Source organism: Leuciscus leuciscus, assembly GCF_965113295.1.
Source record: "Leuciscus leuciscus genome assembly, chromosome: 10".
Classification (NCBI taxonomy): domain Eukaryota; kingdom Metazoa; phylum Chordata; class Actinopteri; order Cypriniformes; family Leuciscidae; genus Leuciscus; species Leuciscus leuciscus.
The window spans coordinates 35,258,788-35,281,565 of record NC_138734.1 but is presented as its reverse complement, the minus strand read 5'-3'; the positions used below and the strand labels follow the sequence as shown (position 1 = coordinate 35,281,565).

The window sequence follows — 22,778 nt, the reverse complement described above, 5'->3', positions numbered from 1 at the left end:
ACAGTTATTTTAAGTTGTAACACAATTGCACAATTTAACTGTATTTTTGATCAAATAAACTCAGCCTTGTTGAGCTTAAATAACTTTACCTTACCGAACCCAAACATTTGAACGGTAGTTTATACAAGTCAACTTTAAAACACAAAGAGAAATGTACTGACATACATTTAATTTACAATGTCTTTTATACATAGCATATCTCAATTATGAAGATATAGTAGGATCTATTTGAGATATCGGCATACTATATAAGCTCCTCTTACATCACTTCAAAAAGGTCAGCAAAAAGATAATGGGCTCAGTCTGTTATTAAACATCCATATCAATGGACACATAATGTTCTCCATAAAACATATAGGATTACAGTCACTTAGCACAGAAAGATACATCATTTTTATCAAAGTTTCTCTCTAAATAATCTCAGTGTTTTGCCTAGTTCTACAATATGGTACATTCTGTACGGTTCAAAGATTGGTTCAAAGACTAAAGCATCAATCAGCTCTCAGCTACCAGATAATATCCCAGCACTTGAAAAAAGCCAATTGCCCCCATCTCACATCTCAAGGATGACTGCATTTTGCTCTGACTCTGTCAAGCATTCGTAAAACATTGTTAGGTAATATAAATGATACTGTCAGAGCCCAAAAGGACAGTAGAAGGCCACTTAGAATGGCATTTGCCATGCAGTCAAGTGAACTAATATTGCCTTGAAAGGGACAGAAAATAAGTGAACTCATTTCTCTGTTGACACCACAGTGACCCGCCCTCACTAACCCTCATCCAGTTGCTGGTGGAGATTGCTGAGGGTGTTGATCAGATGTTTACAGGCTTTTCTTGGCAGGATCTTCCAGGTCAGGGATCTGCGCTCTTCTTTTCTGAAATAGGCCACACGTGTTTATCATTTAAGAGGGTAAAAAGCAAAGGGAAAAAGAAGTCCAAGCATTTAAAAAACAGAACTGTGGGCTGCTTAATGTTTTATTGTAGCTTTTACAACGTTTGCAAACTTTTAGCTGCATACTGACAGACAAACAACATAGGAACATGTGTTCAACACATGGTAAGGTCCTATCTTTACAACATTCCTCACTGCTCATATATCTCTATCCTGATCTTTTAACCATCTGCATAATGATAAAGATCATTATTATAATATTTATTTGGGGAATTTATGTAGTAAAAGAAAGTCAAAGGTCTCACGGGAATTCAGAACTATGTCGCGGTCAAAAGGTCACTCACTGAGTTATAGTGTTGGTGTCCAGATCCACACAGCTTATGTCCGTCGGTGGCTCATAGAGGTCAAAGTACCGCGAATCCACCCCTACGATGAAAGGACATGGAGCACTGAGCACATCTGCCAGGGCCAGCGGGCAGAGAGGAATGTATGGGCATGGCCAGTGGAAGGGAAAAATCATCTGTCGGACAGGTAAAACAAGTTATGACAAGACAAAACCATGCAGGATTGGTAAAAGCATGAGTGAAAATCAATAGTCTTCCACTCACCGACACCAGGGCCTCAGTGACGCTGGTAAGAACGGCCGGACGTAAGGAGTGCACCAGGATCTTGTGTTCAGTCACAGCTAACACAAGCAGAGTCACTGCATTCTTCGGGCCGAGGTTCAACAGCAGTGTAGAGAGCCTTCCGCCACTGTGGGCAAAGAAAACAGGCATGTAAACAACACATACAAAACAACACTTCAGCTGCTTCCTAATCCATTTCTGGCATTGTATATTATGAATATTGTTGGATCTTTGACTAATTCGCTTTGTTTCTCTTTTGTAAGTTGCTTTGGATAAAAGCATTTGCTAAATGCATAAACGTAAACGTAAACCAAACCAAAATGTTATATTGTTTCAACAAACCATGGAAAAATGCAAATCCTTACGAACTTGACCTGAGTGACCAAATGTAGATCCTGCCAAAGTGATTTAGATAAACACTTTATAATCTACATGAATCATTCTTTACCTTTCAAGTTAAATTGTTCGAAATTATAAAAGTATCAGGTAATCTGTTTAAATGAGTAGAATGTTTCTGCAATGTGTAATTTGATCATCTGCAATGAGATTAGGAAATTACCTGATACAGGCAATTGCAAAATATTGGATTAGGAGTCTCCACTCACATTAAACATGCTATAAAGTTACCAACACTTAACCAGGCCCTGCTGAAGTATCATTTCCACACTTCATGCTCTGCTCATTATTCATCAGACATGTTCAGTGTATCTTGTGTCTGACTTACCTCAGAGGGAGAGGAGAGGAAACAGGCTGGCTCAGCATCAGGCTATCATGTGGAGACAGCTGTGAAAAACAAGCACACAAAAAAATTAAATGAGGGCCAGGGTTGGCAGCTATTTGACCACATAATGTTATTTGTTTTGACTCATTCAAGAAGGACAGTGTTCAAACAAAGACACGATATGCACAAAACTCACCTGCACCAGGATACGTGGCCTTTGAGAGGAAGGAAAAGGAACCTTGTGCATGAAATGGGAAATATGCCTGTGAGAAAAATCAGAAGATATAAAACAAATTACTATATAGTGGACGCAAAATGTTTTTGGGATATTTAAATTTCAGCTCTAGCCCAGCAACCTCCTAAATTGTCCTAAGAACTCACTTCTCAATGGGCAGAGTGTGTGGACCTGAGATGGAGTATCTGTAGAGGAAGGTCAGGAAGTTACGGAAAGCATCAAAAAAGGGCCAGTGAGAAAGAAGGCAGATGCTTTTGTTGGTGTGGACTGTCATGGATCCATCGGGCCTGAGGCCGTTAGCCTGCAGGCCCAGCTGAGATCGCTGCTTCTCAGTCAAACGCTCTTCTGGGTAGGGCTCATAGAACTGTATGGCGGCACCATAAACCTGAGAGCACGAGACATACACCTTCATGAGACATGAACCCCTTCTAGGAATTGGGTTGGTTTACATTTCATAGAGCAAAAAAAGCTGTCTTGATTCTAAAGACCACATTCTATTTTAGCCTACTTGAAAGGAATCACCATCAATATCTGCTTTGCTCAGATCTACCCAGTGAAAAAGTTATACAGAAGATTTATTTTTGCAGTCTTTTACTTCAGAGATATCTCAGCTTAGCAATGTTTCTTTGAAGCCGCTCACCTAAATGAATAAATTATACAATACTGCAGCACAAATAGCCTTGAGACTTATTTGGCAGTGAGGAGAGTGAGCCGAGTGTACTGATGTGTTTGACATAATTGAGCTGACCCAAACAGCACTTTAGCAATGCATTATTAAACAGGCCAATTACACATGTTCATCTTATTTTCAATTCTTTTCTGAGGCCCATTATTCACAGGCGCTTTTGATATTCCACCTGCACCGGTTTCTAGCTGCTTTAAATTCTTTGCACATTGCTAAACCAGACAAGACAATTCACCTTCTACTGTGTTTGATTTTCCCAAAGAATGATGGTGCTGCAGTGAGAAGATAACCTGCAGAAAATCAGAATGTTTGTGTGTATTTGTGCGTGCTCATGCGTGGATTTTTGTGCCTGTACCTTTTCTCCAGAGGCGCCTGTGAGAACGAATGTTGAAAAGACGGGAAGAGAATATTTGGTGTGAGAGGGCCAGCACTCAATGGACACTCCCATCGGTAGGCAAAATAGGGGCACGGATTCAGGCAAAGGAAAGGAATCATAGTCCTCCTCTGGGTATCTGGACAAAAGACCTGAACATACCATACAAACCCTCAATTAGGTTGTACAGCTCTGGTAAAGACAACAGTTATTACTGATCACTGAATCGTTTGCCCTGTAATTAATTACTTGACCCAGACTTCCATATGACAGGCTAAACACAGGCAGCAGTTAAAGCCTAGATCTGTATACTGTGAGTACCAAGCCTAACAATGACATCATGTTGTTCTTGCTACTTGGGAGTATCAGGTTTCACTCATCCGCAATCGTATCCCTCTGTTCTGATGGTTTTCACTACAAACGCATTCTGTCCCTCCTGCTGCTCATTGCAAAATGCACAACAAAACACGAAACTGAAAAACAACTCAAGACTGAGATACAGTACCTGCTGTGAATGCAAGTGTGTTGGTTTTGGCCAAAGATTTTTTGTAGCACATGTACACAGAGGACCCCCACTGTAGAAGCAGGAAAAATAGATGATAGATGAAAAAAGTTGATTTCAAATTCTATACAGGTATATAAATGGCTGCTTCTTGTGGTCTGATGTTATTTCTCATAATTTCTGGCTAACTTCCCAACTAAGATTTTTTTTTAAAAACAGGGATGCACCAAGGTTAAAATTTTGGCCAATAGTGACAAGCCAATAATAATTGTTATGCTATGGCAATGTTATGCCCCATATTAAAACTTTGGGGTCAAACTTAAAAATACAAAACTAAAAATTGTTTTAAATGATTGAAATTAATTGTTGAAATGATTGAATTGAAATTAATTGTTTTATAAGTGAATTTAGGCTTCACAACATTGCGTACATTATGAAATATGAATAATTTCAGATGTGTTCAAGTTTGTGAATTACTAAATTGAAATTCTAACATACTAAGTAAGTAATAATTATGAGATGAAAAGTAGAAATGACTTAAAATCGAAATTATGAGATTAAAAAGTCAAAATTATGACATCCTAATTAGAAATTTAACATACTAAATCGAAATTAAAAGATTAAAAAGTCAAAATTATGACTTACTTTTTACTTTTAAAGACATCATTTAATTTTTTTTAATCTCAAAGTATGCCACAATTTCAACTATTTTTTTATATAATTATGATTTCCTAGAGCATGATTTTTTTTTCTTATGAGGTGGAAATGGGCTTCATGGGCTATATATATATATGGTGATTGTTTCCACCATCTAATGGTTTCCACCACCGTCTTTTCAGTGGTGTCGGGTGACTTGCACTGAGCCCTCACCATACTGCTGTTGAGGTTCTTGTCCACCTTGCAGAAAGCATGTGGTGGTGTCTCTCCCTTGCCAGGAATAATGACACAGATATCTGTGACAGCCAGTGTGGAGTGAGAGTGATTTTCAGAGGCACGCCGATATGTGATGTAGATCCTTTGAGAAGAGGAGCTACTGATATTGGCGGGGCGTCCAGAGGGAGTGGTCTGTATTATTTGACAGTCCGGCTTCAATTTCTCCTTCCACTCATAAAGGATGCTAAGAATCATGAAAGAAAGGACATGAGGATAGTGAATGCCTAGTGATATTGAACAAAAGTGGAAGCACAACAGTTTCCAAAACCAACTGAGCTACTACTGCCTATTTTTGTAGCTACCTTAAAAGACAGCATCATAAACAGTACCTCATAAATGAGTGATTTCAAACTCCCTACATAGGCAGCAGCTCAGTTAATAGTATAAGTAGCATAAGAGACATAACTCGCTTACAGTTGATTCCAATATATTTGAGTGTTAGCAATAGCAATAGCAATTTTTTCATGATACTTTATTGAAAAATAATTGGGTTTAGGAAACATGTTGTCTACCATCTTTTTGTCGCAAATAAGAGAACAAAAGCTGGTTAACTACAGTTTAAAACAGTAAAAACATTAACAGCCAATCAGATAAATGATAAAAACATTAAAAGCCAATCAGAATCCACCTGAATTTAAAGAGCTTGAGCATTTAAAGCGATAGACGATATAACTGAAGAGCACTTATAATTCACAGAATGTTATTGTGCTTTGGTGTGGGCATTAATATAGTTTTCATTATAGGCTAGTTATCTTTACAGTTATCATTCTTGGTCTGAATGACCTTAAGTAGGTTTTGGAACAAACATGTCTGAAGTCTGAAGCCTTACCCCAGGTCTGTGAGTGGCGGTTTGTCTCTGCCTCTCCTGTAGCAGAGGAAGATCTGCGGCCCCATGAGACTTCCTCCATTCAGTTCGGCACAGAGTCCAGAGGGGGTGCATTCAACACAGGTAAACCCTCGAGGTACCTCTTCACCTAGGGAGCGAATCACCACCGCCACATCAGTGATGGGTGCCTTGAGCTGTGCTGAGCTCCGGTGACCACCATCTTCAGGGTGGACATCTTCATCGAGGGGCTTAGAGGAGTCGGTGAGTCCCGCCACAACAAAGTAGTCTGCTACACGAAGGCTTTTCTCCTCCATTTTCATCCCCATAGAATGAGGACTATGTGCTGGAAAAACAACACAGCGACGTGAATAGGGTGAGGGAATCATGACTCGCTGCAGCCAATAATACTGTTGCTTAATAATGCCAGGTGCTCAGATTCAAATATCCTTACAAATGAAAACATCCTTTTTCAATCCGGGAGGGGTTTAAAAAAACAAATCAGCACAGCACAGTGCAAGTTATAAAACACTCATAGGAAATACCATTTTTACATTTAGTCCCCTATGTGCTTAGAAAAGGATATGACTAGTATTACACATCCACAGATGCAAAGCACAACCTCATGTAACAAGCTTTGCGAGAAATATAAACTAGACATACGGAAGCAATTACCCGTTCCTGCTGGGGATAAAAGAATATGCCTTATTATGCTTTTGAATCATGAGTCAGAGTTAGTGCCCGCAGAATAAATGCACAGGAAGGGGAAAAAAAAGAACTTTAAAAAGGAAAAGAGCTCAAACAGTAAAGGGAATTCCTTAAGATTGCTTCAATGTGAAGTTTGTCGTCACTAACACTAAAACCACTGATATCTTAATTAGAGATTCCCCTCTCTTCCAGAAGAGGCCTGGGGCTTTTGCAACACTCAAGTTGGCACATATACTCGCTCACACATGACTGATGCTCACATGCCTTCATCGTATCAAAAATAACAGGGCACCCGCTGGTAGGCCATACAAATCACTGATAAATAGACTACATAAATAGTTATCCCCAAACGTTTGAACTCAACCATCTAGGTGTGTGATGCTCTCTGTGTTTACATATTTTTTGTAAGGTTTTTATTTTTAAGTCAAGTGATTTTTACCTACAAAAGAGTATTCTTACTCTGGAATTAGTAAACAGCAGTAGTGTTTTTCCCTGAACAAGTACTACAATACTACCATAAAAATACCATTGTCATCATTATAGTAGACAGACACCATCTTAAAAGGTCTTTGATGGCTTGCAGCTTTATAGCCAATGGCTTCTCTGTGATTTACAGTAATGGCCAACAGAGTCACGGGACACGGCTTAAGAGCTTAGGAATCGAAACTGACCTACTGACTAGTTCTTTTGCCGTGACTAAGTGTTGAAGTGAAGAACTCTGTCTAATGAGGAACCGGTGATGCTGACGGTGTAAAACGGGAAGTTGCTGTTTCTAATCAAACATTTTGGAAATGGTGACAAGTCATCGGCAGATTTCATGATCCCAGTTAGATGCCGAGAATAAATACAGGCCTTAAAACTCTAATCCTTCTCATCCTCATAAACCTTGCATGGCTTTGAAGGAGGGGTCTCTACAATACTCTCTCTGTCCCTTGTCCAGCAATGACAAAGATGCACGCTTTGTTCCAGATGTCTCTACTGTAGCCGTTTTCACATATTCTGCTCAACAACATCACACAAAGCAAACATAATCCCATCAAACTGCTTACATAAACAATCAAATATATCAAGATCTAATCACACCCACATTGTTCTAGAAAGATACCACATAATGTTCAGTATGAGTGAGAAGAAAATGTAGCAGATGTGTCACATGTTACGTGAGAGATTTAGGATTATATTTAGACATAATCTCTCGGTCCAACAACCACGCCATCCGCAGAGGCTGGCTGTGCCCTCTCCACCATCAGAAGAGAGAAATTATAATCCTCACCATGGCAACCATGAAGAAAAGCCAGTGAATATTTATCATTCGCCTTAAAATGTAAGGGGGAAAGAAAATACTTACATAAAACTAATAAAAAAAAAAAAAAAGAGTCCGAGATGAGCAGAAATCGTACTCTTTTGGTAGAGATAATGATGCAGTAAGGAGGACCTCACAATCACACATCAACAGTTAAATAACAACTGCCTGGGAGGAAAAGAAAAGCAAGCTTAAATTGACAGGTTAGAGCTAAATTCCAGGCAAATATAGATAAAATTGCAGAGAATTATACAGTTATAATATTAGTCAGGCACATTGCACACTGGCAAGCCCTGAAGCACATTTCATCGTTATGTGATGCAATTATAGACACTCATGCACTTACTCAACACTTTTCAGACAACTCGTAGGAAGTCACTCCCATATTGAGAAACACCATGGTCACGTCAAAAAGAGAGACTCAGAAACGTCCGGAAGTGCGTTGGAAATGGCTCTTACATCAGAAAAATCAGAATGGGTCCTACGCAGAGGAAATTCATGGAGAAGTCATGAAAGAAAATGACACTGCGTGTCTGAACTATACAAATAAAGGAACTTATTCACTAACTTCATACTCATCATTCTGAAGAATTGGAGTAAGAGATCAATTGTTCCCTTTTCCAGTTTAAATGACTGACAAGTTTCAGACCAGTACACACTGCACAGAAAGCACGACGCAACAGAATGATGCCTCAGAATAGGAAAACAGCCTCGCATAATGGACATTAAGCTGAGAGTTGCAAGAGGCTGTGAGTGGATCCATGATGTGATCTTGGATTTGATGTGATCTTGGATGATCTGATCTTGGATATATATCTCATTTAAGAACAGAAGTACCTACTAATATTAAAAACAAAAAAATATCTCACTGTGATGTTTTGCCCAATCTGGGCCCTGACCTAAAATGAATTTGACACCTTTGATTGGCATTAAATGAATCGTTCAGCCAAAAATGAAAAGATTTTCATCTTTTACTCACCCTTAAGTTGTTCCAAACCGGTATGTGTTTCTTTCTTCTGCTGAACACAAAAGAAGATATTTAAAAGAATGTTAACCAGACAGTTGACTTCCATTGTATTTTGTTTTCCTACTATGGAAGTCAATGGTTACCGTCAACTGTCTGGTTACAAACATTCTTCAAAATATCTTATTTTGTGCTCAGCAGAAGAAAGAACCTCATACAGGTTTGGAACAGCTTGAAGGGTGAGTAAATGATGACAGCATTTTCATTTTTGGCTGAACTATTCCTTTAAAACCTCTTCAGCACAGAGTAGCTTTACATGACTCATCATATCAGGGAAAAAGTCTTGTCCCAAACAAAACACCCACAGCATAACAAAACACCATTTTCCAATAATTTTATCTAGAGCTGCTGCATGCTTTCGGCTGTTAACACGATAAGCCTTGCCCTTCTTTTACCAACCTGTGGCGTGTAGGAGCCACAGGATAAGCCAATTTAACAGTCTGCCCATAAAAATGAGCATGATCTTATCCAGCTGTGCTGGAGCTATGGGCTGTGGCCCTGAGTAAGGGCTCCATGGACCAACAGGCTCCAGATACTGCACAGCTCTGGGACAGCAGGGAGGCCTGGAGGAAAACACAAGAAGGGGGAACTATTGCAGCACATTTGGCCGAGCATCTGGTCCTGCTTAAAACACGGGGCGGACATTTGATTCCTTTGCACCATGCCGGGAAACAAGCAGACATCTGCATACTTTGGATAGGAGGAGGCAGGCAAGCTATTTCAATGTGGAAATGTTTTGTCAAGGAGACTTTACTGAGGTATAGGACAGGCAGTATTTCTTCTCCAACTCCATTCACTATAACTTTTGTGTTAAGACCCTTTATAAAGTAATGTATTTATTGAACTTGTTGTCAAGGGACAAACTGGACAAATTCTGTCAAACAGCTAAAGTTTCGAAACAATTCCTGCCCATGCAGGCTTTGAGAAAATGGATGAGAAAATAAAAACAAACAAGAATTTTATTAGTCAAAATGTCTCAACATTCAGCACATTGCTAAAGTTGGTCTAGCAAAGACTTAATTACAAAATATACAATTACAGCTGAGTGACGATGAAATTCAAAGGATATACGGGCAAATATCACACTTCAACATTAGGACAAGCTCATGAATCCTGCAAATTTCTCTGAATCCAGATATAAATCGCAACCGACTCTAAATCCAGGATCAAAGCTAAATCACCAAAGTAGATGATGGATGCTTTGAACAACCTCTCTGAAATTGCAAATTTGTCATGGTTTGCTCAACATTGCATGATCTCATCAGACAAAATGCATTAATCTCTTTGTAACTCTGATAATCTGTATTTGAGCATGGCAGTTTGTTGCATACCAAGCTATACCGAAGAATTTAACTTACTGTACATGTTTAGGGTTGGGAGGACAAACTGTACTAATTTAACAATCAATCATTACAAAATGATATACATATATAATATTATATCATATATATATATATATCATCTAAATATGAATAGCACACATTTCCTTCAATGCCTTTTGTGGTTATGTCCCTGCAGAAAAACAGATCCTCTTTTGAATTTTAGATCAATTTTAGGTGCAAGTAAAAATTGAACATTGCATGTTAAGCTATACTAATAAACAAACATGAGAACACGGTGAAATAAATAAATATGAAGGTGATACTGCATCCAGACAGCTGGGCTGGGTCAGTCTTACAATAACTCATAAATCATAAGGGCCAAGGTATTTAAATCAGACGATAAAATCCTGAATTATAATAACAGACACATTTCTAGCTTTACCGAAAAATGGTGTTAAGTGATGACTACAATCACATGGTGTGTAAATACACGATCAGAATCAAAACAAGCGCACAATTATCGACGTGTGATGACAGCTACCACTCCATCGCCGGTCAGTCTTACATGTTTATAAAATATATTGTTTTAAAATTCCTCAAATGTATCGTTTTATCACCCATTGACGCTTTACATTTGTAAAAGAAACAAATGTCCGTAACCATTAAATAGATATGAGCATAGCACACTCACTGTTTCAGTAGGACGACGATTCAGAAGACACGCTCATTGAAGCACGCGCCGTTATTCTGATTAATAATCACAGAACAGAAGGGACTAATGTATTTCCATTCATTTTCATCAGACAAATTAGTTATTCCTCCATCACGTATAAACATTCCCTCTGGGAGGGCTGTGCCTCATCTTCTCTAGATACGCTTTCAGAGATGCGCTCAGCTACAGACTCGCGCAAGCGCTTATCAAAACCTGCCACCGGGGCACGTGACTGCCAGAAACCCGTGACGTCATTTGAGCATTCCGGGGACTGTCGGTGATTTAATGGGGGGCGTCCCGACAGGTAGTCCATATAAAGCCTGTGGTGCTGAATGTTGTCGACAGAATGTGTTTATAAGTGTTGGACTTGACTGCGAGATTTAAAGATACAGTGATAAAATAACACAGTTTTAAGTGTGCTAGATAGGCTAGTGACTAGACAGACTAGATCAGCATATTTGGCCAATTAAGAGAGGCAGTATTTTAGTATCACTGAGATATAGCCTACTACTATACTCTTTATTAATAGTTTCAATTAGTTTTAATGTTTATGTTTTCCGTTTTCATTTTAGTTATTTTGGTTAAGTTTGAATGATTTTGTCATTTTTATTACCCTAGGAGGTAGTCAGTGTGCTATTGTTTTTATTCATTATTATTTCAGTTTAGTTTAGTTCTAGTTATTTTATTACATCAAGTAAAAAATTAAATAAAAAAAGACAAATATTTCCATGGCAACTGAAATAAAATATTTTTATATATATTATTTCAGTTAACATTTATTTTATTTCAAGTAGCCTAACAAATATTTTTTTAATGTGGTTTTAGTTAACTAGCTACAATAACCCTGACAAGTGGTCAATCTGCCTATTCATTTAATCCACTAACAGCCTTATCAATTTAATGATGACAAACAAGATGCCAAGATGCATACAAAATGAATTTAAAGTTAAATAAACACTTTATTTTATAAACACAATATTTACTCAAATTCACAAATACTTAAACTATAAATAAACACTTTTTTTACAGTATATTTATTAGTCTTGTTTTGCAATCATTACATTTTATTACGCTAAATATATCTTGATTTTTTTATTCATTTTTTGAAAGTAAAATATTATTTGTAGTGAAAAATTCTATTTGTATGTATTAGAATACATTTTTATTTATGATACATTTTTACTCTTAGTGATGTTTGGGCCCCACTATTAGAATTATATCAGCCACCCTGCTCTTTATACTGGTCTTACCCATTAAAACCCATATCGACTGACCACTTATTGTTGCATTTCCATAATATGGCAAGTCAATGTATTGTATTCCATTTTGTACTATTACAATTGCCATTAGTTATTGCGAGAGGACATATCACCTTATGAATGGTTCAGTTTATGGAGGCACAGATTATAGGCTATATAGGCCCTGTGGGGCTCACTAAGTTTGTTTGCAAAACCTGGTCCTACACTGATAGTCTAACAGGGCTTTGAAAATGGTGATGCAGCCTTAACAAGACAGAGAGTTTGCAGAGATTATAATGGTGTGACTGCCAACAAAATGTGCCACTGACTCAGATGTTCCATGCCATTCGAGGTGGTCTGTAACCTCTCAGCTTGTTCAAAAATGTGTCTTCTTAACTGACAATAGCATAAGGTCTCTTGCTGCAATGAATCCCCCAAAATAGCAGGATCTGTGAACAATATGGCAAATAACCACTGACAAAAGATGGAGACTTTTTTAAGAAGTGAACTTGGAAAAACTATTTGGACATATGCAAGTTTACTTCAGAAAACATGTGTGAGGGTGGGAGAATGTTTGTTTAGAAAGTTCAGAGGTCAAAAGGTGCAGGAACTACTGAAGGACAGTCTTCAAAGTGCTTCAGCTTTCTTCATCAAGGAGACACCCAGGCCAAAACACTTCTTAGACCCAAATAAATGATTTAATAAAGCAGTTTAAGTGGATGCCGACTGGCCACCCAGCTGGCTGTGCAAACCCATAAACATCAGAAGGATTAGGACATCCACCAGCCCCTCGTGTTATAGTCCTATAGCTATGTGGTTCCAAAGGCACATGCTGGCCACCCAAATGGCAGGACTAGAGTTTCAGACATCAACTTATATGCAGCTAACAGGAAATGTTCTCAAAACTTTGGCTTTTATATGTTCTGGCAAGGTTCTCTCATAGTAATTAACAAATGTTGTTCTAATGTTAATAGAGTGTTCGTTCAAAGTTATCCGGTCTTTACAAATTCTCAAAACATTGGCACAAAAACATTATGTATGCATCATTCATGGACGTTCCAAACATTTTAGTTGGATGTTCATCGAATATTTTTTAAAGATTCTTTTTTTCAGAGAACATAAATAGAATGGAATGGAATATTTGTTTAAAACATTAACTTACTTGCCTGATTTTCCATGCATTTAACCAAACAATGTCATCCACTTAGCCTACTTAAATTCCAATGTGGAATTAAAAAACTGTTCATTTTGAACGTATACAGGAAACATTCAGAACATTTTCATAACCTATTGGGAATGTAACTGGCAAAATGTTCTCAGAATATATATTTTTGTGATATAGCTGAGTGGTCATTTTGGTAAAAAAACAAGTTATTTCTTTGCCTTGTAAACATCAGTCTGCTGTGGAGTGGAACATTTTTGCTCTTCTGTAACAGCCTTTACAGAGTAGTTTTCATTTGTATTGTCTGAAGTCAAATCTATAGAGTTGAGCTTAATGCATTTGCCATGGAAGCAGCCGAACACACTGATGGCTTGAAGACTACATGTGGCTGTTCTCCATCAGTGCTGATAAAAGTCACTTTAATAAAGTAATTAATTACTAATTGCATCTTCAACAGTGTAATTAGATTACTGTAATTACTCTCTATAAAAAGTACTGGATTACTTATTACTAATTACTTTCTAAATCCTATATCAACCTCGACCAGTGGAACAATACAAGGACATACATGTTTTAATTCTTTCAAATAAACAATATACAATTGCATAACTTATTCTTAAACTGACCAAAGTGTGTAAAGGAGGTTACATTTAACATACATTTTAACATTAAATATTACATTTTGACTTTAAATCCACTGTTGTTTTATATAGATTTGTTTAATAGTCTATACACCAGAAGTAACTGCAATTAAAATACAAATTAAGAGTAATCCCTTACTTTTCAAGGGGAAAGTAATTAAATGACAGTAATTAGATTACTTAGTAATTAATTACACCCAACACTGGTCTCCATCTACCACAGAGTTTGATGATGTCCACAGGGGTCTGCCATGCAAAATTATTGCTTGAGATCCATTGACATTCAATATGCGATGCATTTCAACATAACTTCCCAGGGAGGGTTCATTTGTATGTAGCAATTATGTTTATTAGGCTAGACATTGTGTTAATCTGAAACAGAATTTATACACAGCCCCCTCGTGTTAGTACTCCAGCCCGCCATCTTTGTAATCAGTAAAGGGTACAATTGCAAAATGATGGCAAAAATGTAGATGACTGTATTACTTTTAATTCTACCATGCATGGTGCATAAAAATTGGTTTATGTGTTGCATATGTGTATTCTGTTTGTCTACCTCAGTGTCTCTATAATTTCCCTGAGGAGCCAAAGTAATGTTATTGTTTCACTGTGTGCTTGTGTTTGATTGGAATAACTAATAAACCCAAACTTGAAATGTGAATTTAAGTAGGCTAAGTGGATGACATTGTTTGGTTAAATGCATGGAAAATCAGGCAAGTAAGTAGGCCTACTTTAAAAAACTCTTGAAAATGTAAGCATTTTAAGACTGAGGATTCAAAAGAAGGTTGACCGGACATTTTTGTTCAAGATAAACAAAATGTAAATAATGAGTCAATACATCATCAATCCTTCTTTCAAAACTTTTATTTTTGTCTTACCCGTCCCTAATTCACCATCACCATGGTAAGCTTATATAGCCTAAGCGTTTATACTTTAGACCTGTCGGGATGGTTTTCGCGGGAAATTGCGTAAACGTGGTATAGGTGTGGCCGTCACAACGAACGAGAAAAGACGCAGAACAGAGTAGAATATGCTGGCAAAAATAGAATGTGACACAGAGCTCGTAATAAAACAAGAATCAGCATTGGCTTGGCTTTACGGAGATGGCTAGAACTGAGGGACGGGAAATGTTAATCAAAAGGTGAGTAGCTAAGACATTTTATTGAACAGATAAATTGCATATTTAACTCTCTAACAGAGTTCATTGTAAAACATTATCTATTGTGAAGGTTCATAAATTCAACAACACAGTCACGCAGAAGCCGAAGCACAACCAAAACAATGTTTAGTTTTTTTAACCGTTAGAGGGCCACAATATAGCGTAGCCTATACCTTTTAAAAATATATATATAATAAATATTTTTCCAATATTTAATTCATAGAACAAGTGAGATATCAATAATTTTTTGACCAGTGAACTAAGAAATGTCCCTAGTTTCCATTTCAGACATCTAGTCACTTTATTTAATGAGTAAACCATCCACTTGCAAAAATAGTAGGCCTACTTTCACTCTGTAAAAGTTAATTCTACATAAAACTTTTTTATTCTTCTAATAGGCCTATATAATATATTTCTAGCATACAGTTTATTTATTATTTATTTACAACTAAGACATTTCTAAGAGGAAAACACCATAAAGTTTTGCAGTGAAGAAAACCCCCAATTGTCCAGCAGATTGATTCTTTTCAAAGATGAGTCAGCAACCAGAAACATTACTGGAAGACTTACAGAATATACATCAAATATGCAGCTCTGATTACAGTCCGGTACAGTTTGCAGTGAAGCATTAGAGATTCAGCAGGGCTTCTAGATGAAGGCCTGCAAGATGAGTCTGGGTGATGTTATACGAAAAATTAAGTAAAAAGGGTGCAACCATACTTCAAATCACACAACTTGCTGGGATAGTCATCTAAAAAGTAGAAAACCTTCTCATAATTATAACGACAGTCATACTTTTTGTGTAATCAAAGACTAGTTTTTTCATAGGTTTTTTTTTTTTGGAATAAATTAATCTGTAGGCTATTCAACAGAGTCGGCTATAAGCAAAGGGCTGGCTAGCTAAATAGAACTGAAACTGGCATTAAAAACATTGCCAGGAAATGCATATGGCTGTCTATTATGAGTCACAGGTTTGGTTGCTATGATTGTGTAACCAGGTATGGAATGTGATATAATTACAGAATGAGTAAATACATTTGGCGGCATCAAAAGGTTCAGATTGTGTTTAAAATGTTTTGTCATTTTCAAACTATCCACTCAATATGAATGAAATATCTACATACAGTTAGCTAAATATGAGATGAAATATCTGTTCATACAAAATTTGATTTTGAGTCATTGTGAATCATGGGGACTTTCCCAATTCCCATCCCTACTGCAAAGCAGTACATCTCCTTGCAATCACGTGTTTAACACATTTCAACCATTTTGGTGTTTCTGTGTGACCGAAGATATGCACAATACGGCACCCTAGTGGTCGTAGGTAATGTTTATTTTTTTATATGAATAATGTGAGACGGTTCGCAGAATGCTTTTACTTTAGACAAGTAAAAACTATTTAAACCTTTCATTTTTATCTTTGAAATCTTTTAATCTTGTGTGTAAAAAAAAAAAAGAAATAAAAAAAAAGAAGGGAAATCCGTTATACCGATTTATCACAGTGGTTGAGCTCCTTATTGCCCCTTTAGAAGAGTCATGATTTAGAACAGGTCTTTTCATTCTCCTGTTTACTATTATCGAGAAATCCAGTTTTTAAAATGTTTTACCCATAAAATGTAAAATCGTAGGTTCCACCGAGATTTGAACTCGGATCGCTGGATTCAGAGTCCAGAGTGCTAACCATTACACCATGGAACCACCCTACCTAGTGGTGGAAATCTATAGTTTTAACATTAACAACATTAAAATTAATAAATGTTTTCTTCGTTGCTTGTTTTTTCCTTCAAACCGCTATCACCAGGAAGTATGACCTAACAACCCACTTTTACAAGTCTAAATTAAAAATAATTCCTAAGAACACAATGATATGCTGGACATGCGACTGTTTTTCTGTTCTAAAAAAAAGGTTTCTGCAAAAGCACGTTTCAAATTAAAACATATTAAACAATATTAGCACTTTAAACACAATTGCACGATTCACAAACATTTAGCTGTTTTATAGTTATAGATTATTAAGATATACATTAAACAAGGCATACAATATATGTACACATATTACACTGTACATCTTCAATTAGAATGGTATCTTTTTGATTTAAAACACATAAAAAGTTAAAAAAACTGCCAAATAAAATGAAATAAATATTGTAATACGGCTTTTATTTTGACAGCTTGTAAAGGCCCTAACCCGGAACACTTCAGAAGACGCTCACTGGTTCGCCTGCTTGCTAACCTGTTAGCATGGCTACTGCCTAATCACAAATACACTGCAGTGCAGTAGCGGAGAGGACAGGGACGGGTCTGCTACACTTTTGCTTCACATTCTTCCATTGTTTGCGCTTTTGTTTTAATCGAAATGGGGACGCGAGACGACGAGTATGACTACTTGTTTAAAGGTTAGTATATACAACATTTGCGTCGACTGTATAAGTTAAAGCGGCGCTGATCATCGTGGTTAATGTTAGATAGTGTGGTTTTATATTAAACACATAAAGGCCAGCTAACCGGCTAGCTCACTTCAAACAGCCCAAAACAAACTCATGCTCCTCGGCTGGAATAGTATCATTTTAGTCTTATATTACTCAGTTAAGGTGCACTCTGTCTATACTGATGTTGGTTGATTGACTACATAAAGCACAGTTTACCGAAGATCGGACCACACCTTGAAGCGGCTAGCTGAAGTTAGCTGATACTGTCGCTGGAGGGGTTTAACGGAGCAGGCGGAAATGGGAAACGGCCTGTATTCCCAGATGTTTTTCCAAGCCTGTATATGACTGATTGACTTCGTTGGAAGACAAAAGGAAATATTTGGGGCAACTTCAACCACTGTTCGCTTTCATTATATCCTTTTCCTTACAATGAAAGTGAACGGTAAACGAGGCTGTCATTCTGCCTAACATCTCCTTTTGTGTTCCACCGACAAAAATATAGTCGTTTTGGAACAATATGAACACATTTTGGGTGAACGGTCCTTGAAAAATTATTTGTGTCAGCTTATTGTTACGGTGTTTTTAAGGAAATACAAGGTATCAGGTGATGCGACCTCTCTTTGCTTATGTTATCGTTGTTGTTTTTTTCATGTAAGAATGTGAAATTGACCTTTTTAGAATAAGTCCATAAAACAAGTTGTTCCCTATTCAGTCATCATTGAAATGGATTGTTCTCGCAGTTTGTGAGGTTTCTCTCCATGTTGTCATCAAGAAATGACGTGAAGCGTAGTGATCGTCAACAACCTCTCTAATCTAGTATAGTCATGTTCGATGTAATAAATCTTCAAATTAGCCTAGAAAAAGTTTGTAAGCTTACGTTATTCACCAAGTTTATTGTCACACAAGAATGTTACCAAAAATGGTCATGTCTTTTTAAACTTATTTAAATGCACTTCACTTTTAAATTAGGTTGTGTCATAAGCGCTTAGGTAGTTTCCAAATACGAGGAGGTTTGTTCCTATATTTTATTTTAGACAGAGATGTCTTTGATTTATCACTCGCACTCCTATTTAAATGGCTAGTTCATGCAATAAAATTGTCTTCCAAACCCATAAGGCTTTTGTTCATCAAACGCAACTGAAGATTGGCTGAACTAGGTTATGGTGTTTCTCAGATATAAAACCATGATGTTTTTTATTTTAAAGTGGTCCTGATTGGAGACTCTGGTGTGGGGAAGAGTAACCTGCTGTCTCGTTTCACCCGCAATGAATTCAACCTTGAGAGCAAAAGCACTATCGGAGTGGAGTTCGCTACACGGAGCATTCAGGTGGATGGGAAGACGGTGAAGGCTCAGATTTGGGACACAGCTGGACAGGAACGCTACCGAGCCATCACTTCAGCGTAAGTGTTTTTCCTTCCTCATATTCCAGATACCAATTGACATTTTATTTAGTTTATGTATTTGTTGTTTTGTTTGATAAAGTCTAAAAGCTCGTTCACACCAAGGACGGTCAGTAACTAATGATCCTAGGGAAGTCCACACCACAGATAAAATAACAGCGCAGAGGAACGATTTTTTTTATTGTTTGAAGAACGAATCCACCTGACATTTAAAGAGTTTGAGTATTTACAACAACTGCAGTCAAATATGATGTCAGTCAAAAATGAAAGTTGTTTCAGAGGGGAAGCAATTTTCTATAGTCTGATTAATTATTATGAAGACAAGCTTAATTTAATTGGATGATTGAATCATTCACATTAGAATCAAGAAATGCATTTTGATTTGATGTTTAAGTGTACTCATTGAGCACACTTCAATCTTCCACTATCTTTTGATTGGTTCCCTGTGTTGATGTGCAGGTATTACCGGGGAGCTGTGGGGGCCCTCCTAGTGTATGACATCGCCAAGCACCTGACCTATGAGAATGTGGAACGTTGGCTTAAGGAGCTCCGAGACCATGCAGACAGCAATATTGTCATCATGCTCGTGGGCAATAAAAGCGACTTGCGTCACCTCCGGGCCGTGCCCACCGACGAAGCGCGTGCATTTGCAGGTTAGATCTACAATAAAGACTTAAAAGTGGACCTTTAACTCCTGATGCATTACAGGGAGTGTGTATAGCCAGGGCATTCATTTGTTTGGTTTCTTTGTGTACTCTTTTACCATGAACGTTAATGTATGTTCCCCATGTTTGCAGAGAAAAACGGTCTGTCCTTCCTAGAGACCTCGGCTTTGGATTCCACCAATGTAGAGACCGCTTTTCAGACCATCCTGACTGGTGAGTGTGCTTTTCAAAAGAGCGTTTCAGCACACGCAGCGGATACTTATCAGTGTGCAAGGTTAAGGATGATAAACTTTTATTTATGTACTGGTAGTAGAATACAAGAATGATGAAAAACACACTAATCAGGCTTGAGGAAATTACTGTTTGTTTGTTTAAAAGGATAAAAAAGAAAGATTGTAAATGATTGGCTGAAGGCCACATCCTTATGAATGACTCATCAAAAGCCCTGACTTGGTCGGGTAGGTTTCTCTAGCCTGACGTGACTGCAATAGAGAGTTTCCGTCGTCTTTTGCTCCTCTGTTTGGCTCCTGGCATCTGCAGGGGAAGAACAAATAATAAATGTTTCAAAGGCATCGCAGTCGGCTGCAATGCTGTAATTGTGTCCAGTAATAACTGTAGGGTTTATAGGCTTTTACGGCAACACAAAGTCCGTATTCATTACCAGTTCGTGTTGTCACTGTGTACATTGTCTTAGCATCAATATCTTTTTCTGTTCCTTAGAAATCTATCGGATCGTATCCCAAAAGCAGATGTCCGACCGCCGAGACAATGACATGTCACCTAGCAACAATGTAGTGTCCATCCAGGTGCAACCTACTGAGAATAAACCAAAGATGCAGTGCTGCCAGAGCATCTAGCGGCACCCGTACCATAACCCCCCCTCCCTTCCCCCCAAAACCCCAACCACCCACCTGCAACACCCCCTCCCCTCCCCCCTTCAAGACTGCTTTGGGTCTGAGATGCAGCTGCACAACTAGGCTTGAGCACAGAGGCTGGTTCCAAAGCTGGAATCTCAAAGGGTCACCACCTGCAGTCTGGACTAAGCTTGTTTTTTTTGTTGTTTTTTTCCCCCTCTCTCCTTCCTGCCATGGTAGGCTTTTATATTGCAGAATTTTAATAATCATTTGTGCCGATCTTCACTGAAATGTCTTAATATATAATTTCATTCACAAACGTGTGAGGTTCGCTCATGTATGTCTTTAGTAGCAGCCCCCCTTGTCTCTGGGGTGGAGGGGAGAAACGTGCAGTATTGGAGGTTTTGCTATATTTAATGTTGTGATTGTAGAGAGATGATGTACCTGATAGATGTTAGATGATGATTAGGGCCCAAAGACCACAGTCTTCACCTTTCAGCCATCTTCCAAGTGTGGTTCTCATTGCATGTACACTCCCTTCATGCATTCGGCATGGGGCGGCATCGCATCACGTTCTTGATTTCACCATCAGGCCAATGGAAGAGGCCTTAAGGCACATAGCTACTGCGCTGTTTTCTCTTCGCCATCACGTGCTTCATTTGCATCGAGGTAGAATAGTGGTTTTAGTGCCTTTTTTTTAACGGAACGTTACACGGACGCTTTCATGCATGTGCTTAAAACGCAACACCTCTTCAGCTGTCCGTGCCAGTGCGGCGAGGCCTTCATCACACGCTAGAATCACGCTGTAATGTTGTCCAATATGGACCCTTTCTTTTTGTGTTACCAGCCCTTTCAGTTGTTGTCTTCGCATAGCAAAAGTTAAATTTGTAATAAACAAGAATTGATGTCATGATGCAGAAAGATTGTTTCCTAACGAGGGGACCGTACTACCAAACCGGCACAAGTTCTCTTTGAAACACTACCACAAACCTATTCAGTATGAAATGAGGGAAGACTTCCCCTAAACGTAACATTATCTTATCATCGCAACCTCAAACCCATTGTACTTTTGCAGGTCACACTCTGTCGTTAAAGTCGGAACAGGAAAAACACGCAGCAGCGAATAGTGGCCAGCTGACGGCCGCATCACATGAGAGCACTCTAGGGAATAGACTGGATACTTTCTCTTTCTTTTTTATTGCACTGAATGTAAAATATCTCCCGCCACTACAGTTAATGATCTTAAGACCTGTAACTTGTATTTATTCTGTGGTAGTCACTTGAATCGAGTTGTTAGCCTTTTAATCTTCGTGGCGAAGTGATGGGACTCTTAAGCGTTGAGACACAGTGTGATAATTTATGAATGTATTATGTGTTTTAGCCTACAAAAAAAGTCTTTGTCCTGATTCCAGCAGATGAGGAAACTACCACAAGCTGTGATGCTCGTCTTCGCTTAATGGCTGTTTAATAAAATTTACTCAGTGTGACATGAAATATCAGTAAAGACTGAACTAATAATGCATGTTATATAACGGTCACCACCACAGGCGACCTCGGGGAGGAAGAATACTGTAGACCTCAGCAGTGGTTTATTTTTCTTCGGTTATCGATCCCTTTGAGTTTAATTACCCTAGCGCTAGGTAAAACAACATAGCTTGCTAAGATCATTCCCAACAGTATCAGAACACATTCCAGGTGGAATTGAAGGCCCTTAAAGGCTGCAATGTAATTACTGAATCAGACTGAACCGACATTACTGCATGCAGGTCATTTTACTGTTTTTAGTGAGTCTCCTATAGCTTATAAGCAGCACATACAGTACTTATCGCCATCGAGAGGAAAAGACCTGGTGATTATACAAGCGTCAGGGTCTGTTTCTGTTCTTTTAGGACCCTGACTCTGATTGTATGACTGTTCTCTAGAGGCAGGGGTCTCTGGTGCTAACAGGGGCCAGTGCCAATGATGTGAGGGCACAGATGGCACGACTATGACCTGCCCATGCACTGCACATAGCTGGTGTGTCCTAGTAAGATTACCCAGATATTACTTTTCTGACTGTCGGATCTTTCACGTATTGCCTCGAGAACCTTATTTCTTTTTGTTTCTTTTGTCTGCACTGTACTGTGATTTTATTTTGTATTGTTATGATTATACTATTACTCAGTCACCTGTAATTCCAATTTAAAAGAGCAAATAAAATATGTAGTTAATTCAAAGCTTTTCTGTTACTTATATATTTTTTAACCTTTCTTTAAAAGCTTAGGTTTCATGTAAACGGTTTATTACCTCATTATGCAGTTACTTTATTCCTTTTTTTTTTTTGTTACATATTTCAGTTCCTTAAGTCATGGCCACTATGTCCTGATTTCT

At 38.1% G+C, this 22,778-nt stretch overlaps 2 protein-coding genes across 5 annotated transcripts in view; one reads left to right on the top strand and one right to left on the bottom strand.

Annotated features, from left to right (window-relative positions):
- dennd4a (DENN/MADD domain containing 4A) overlaps positions 1 to 11,072 on the bottom strand; it is a 31,942-nt gene extending 20,870 nt beyond the window's left edge. For 2 of the 4 annotated variants that reach the window (XM_082182099.1, XM_082182101.1), the window contains exons 1-11: positions 10,839 to 11,071; positions 5,797 to 6,136; positions 4,905 to 5,151; positions 4,038 to 4,107; positions 3,515 to 3,684; positions 2,621 to 2,859; positions 2,436 to 2,502; positions 2,243 to 2,301; positions 1,501 to 1,645; positions 1,237 to 1,412; positions 775 to 875 (exon numbers count right to left, since the gene is read on the bottom strand). In XM_082182099.1, coding sequence (XP_082038225.1) covers positions 775 to 875; positions 1,237 to 1,412; positions 1,501 to 1,645; positions 2,243 to 2,301; positions 2,436 to 2,502; positions 2,621 to 2,859; positions 3,515 to 3,684; positions 4,038 to 4,107; positions 4,905 to 5,151; positions 5,797 to 6,119 — 1,597 coding nt within the window. In that variant the 5' untranslated portion in view covers positions 6,120 to 6,136; positions 10,839 to 11,071. Of the gene's footprint in view, positions 1 to 774; positions 876 to 1,236; positions 1,413 to 1,500; positions 1,646 to 2,242; positions 2,302 to 2,435; positions 2,503 to 2,620; positions 2,860 to 3,514; positions 3,685 to 4,037; positions 4,108 to 4,904; positions 5,152 to 5,796; positions 6,137 to 8,147; positions 9,806 to 10,838 lie in introns of those variants that run through there. The other 2 variants (XR_014209233.1, XM_082182100.1) reach the window with 2 other exon arrangements.
- Positions 11,073 to 17,283: 6,211 nt separating this feature from the next.
- rab11a (RAB11a, member RAS oncogene family) lies at positions 17,284 to 22,624 on the top strand. The gene is made up of 5 exons (XM_082181872.1): positions 17,284 to 17,455; positions 18,694 to 18,889; positions 19,349 to 19,542; positions 19,687 to 19,767; positions 20,275 to 22,624. The coding sequence occupies exons 1-5, from the start codon at positions 17,416 to 17,418 to the stop codon at positions 20,409 to 20,411; spliced, it is 648 nt and encodes a 215-aa protein (XP_082037998.1). The 5' UTR covers positions 17,284 to 17,415; the 3' UTR covers positions 20,412 to 22,624.
- The last annotated feature ends 154 nt before the right edge of the window (positions 22,625 to 22,778 follow it).

What these genes read in the sequence shown, in the direction of transcription:
- rab11a (XM_082181872.1), top strand. Translation starts at nt 17,416, where the DNA reads ATGGGGACGCGAGACGACGAGTATGACTACTTGTTTAAAG. An exon ending in GTATGACTACTTGTTTAAAG is followed by an intron (nt 17,456 to 18,693) that starts GTTAGTATATAC and finishes TTTATTTTAAAG; the next exon opens with TGGTCCTGATTGGAGACTCT. An exon ending in CGAAGCGCGTGCATTTGCAG is followed by an intron (nt 19,543 to 19,686) that starts GTTAGATCTACA and finishes CCATGTTTGCAG; the next exon opens with AGAAAAACGGTCTGTCCTTC.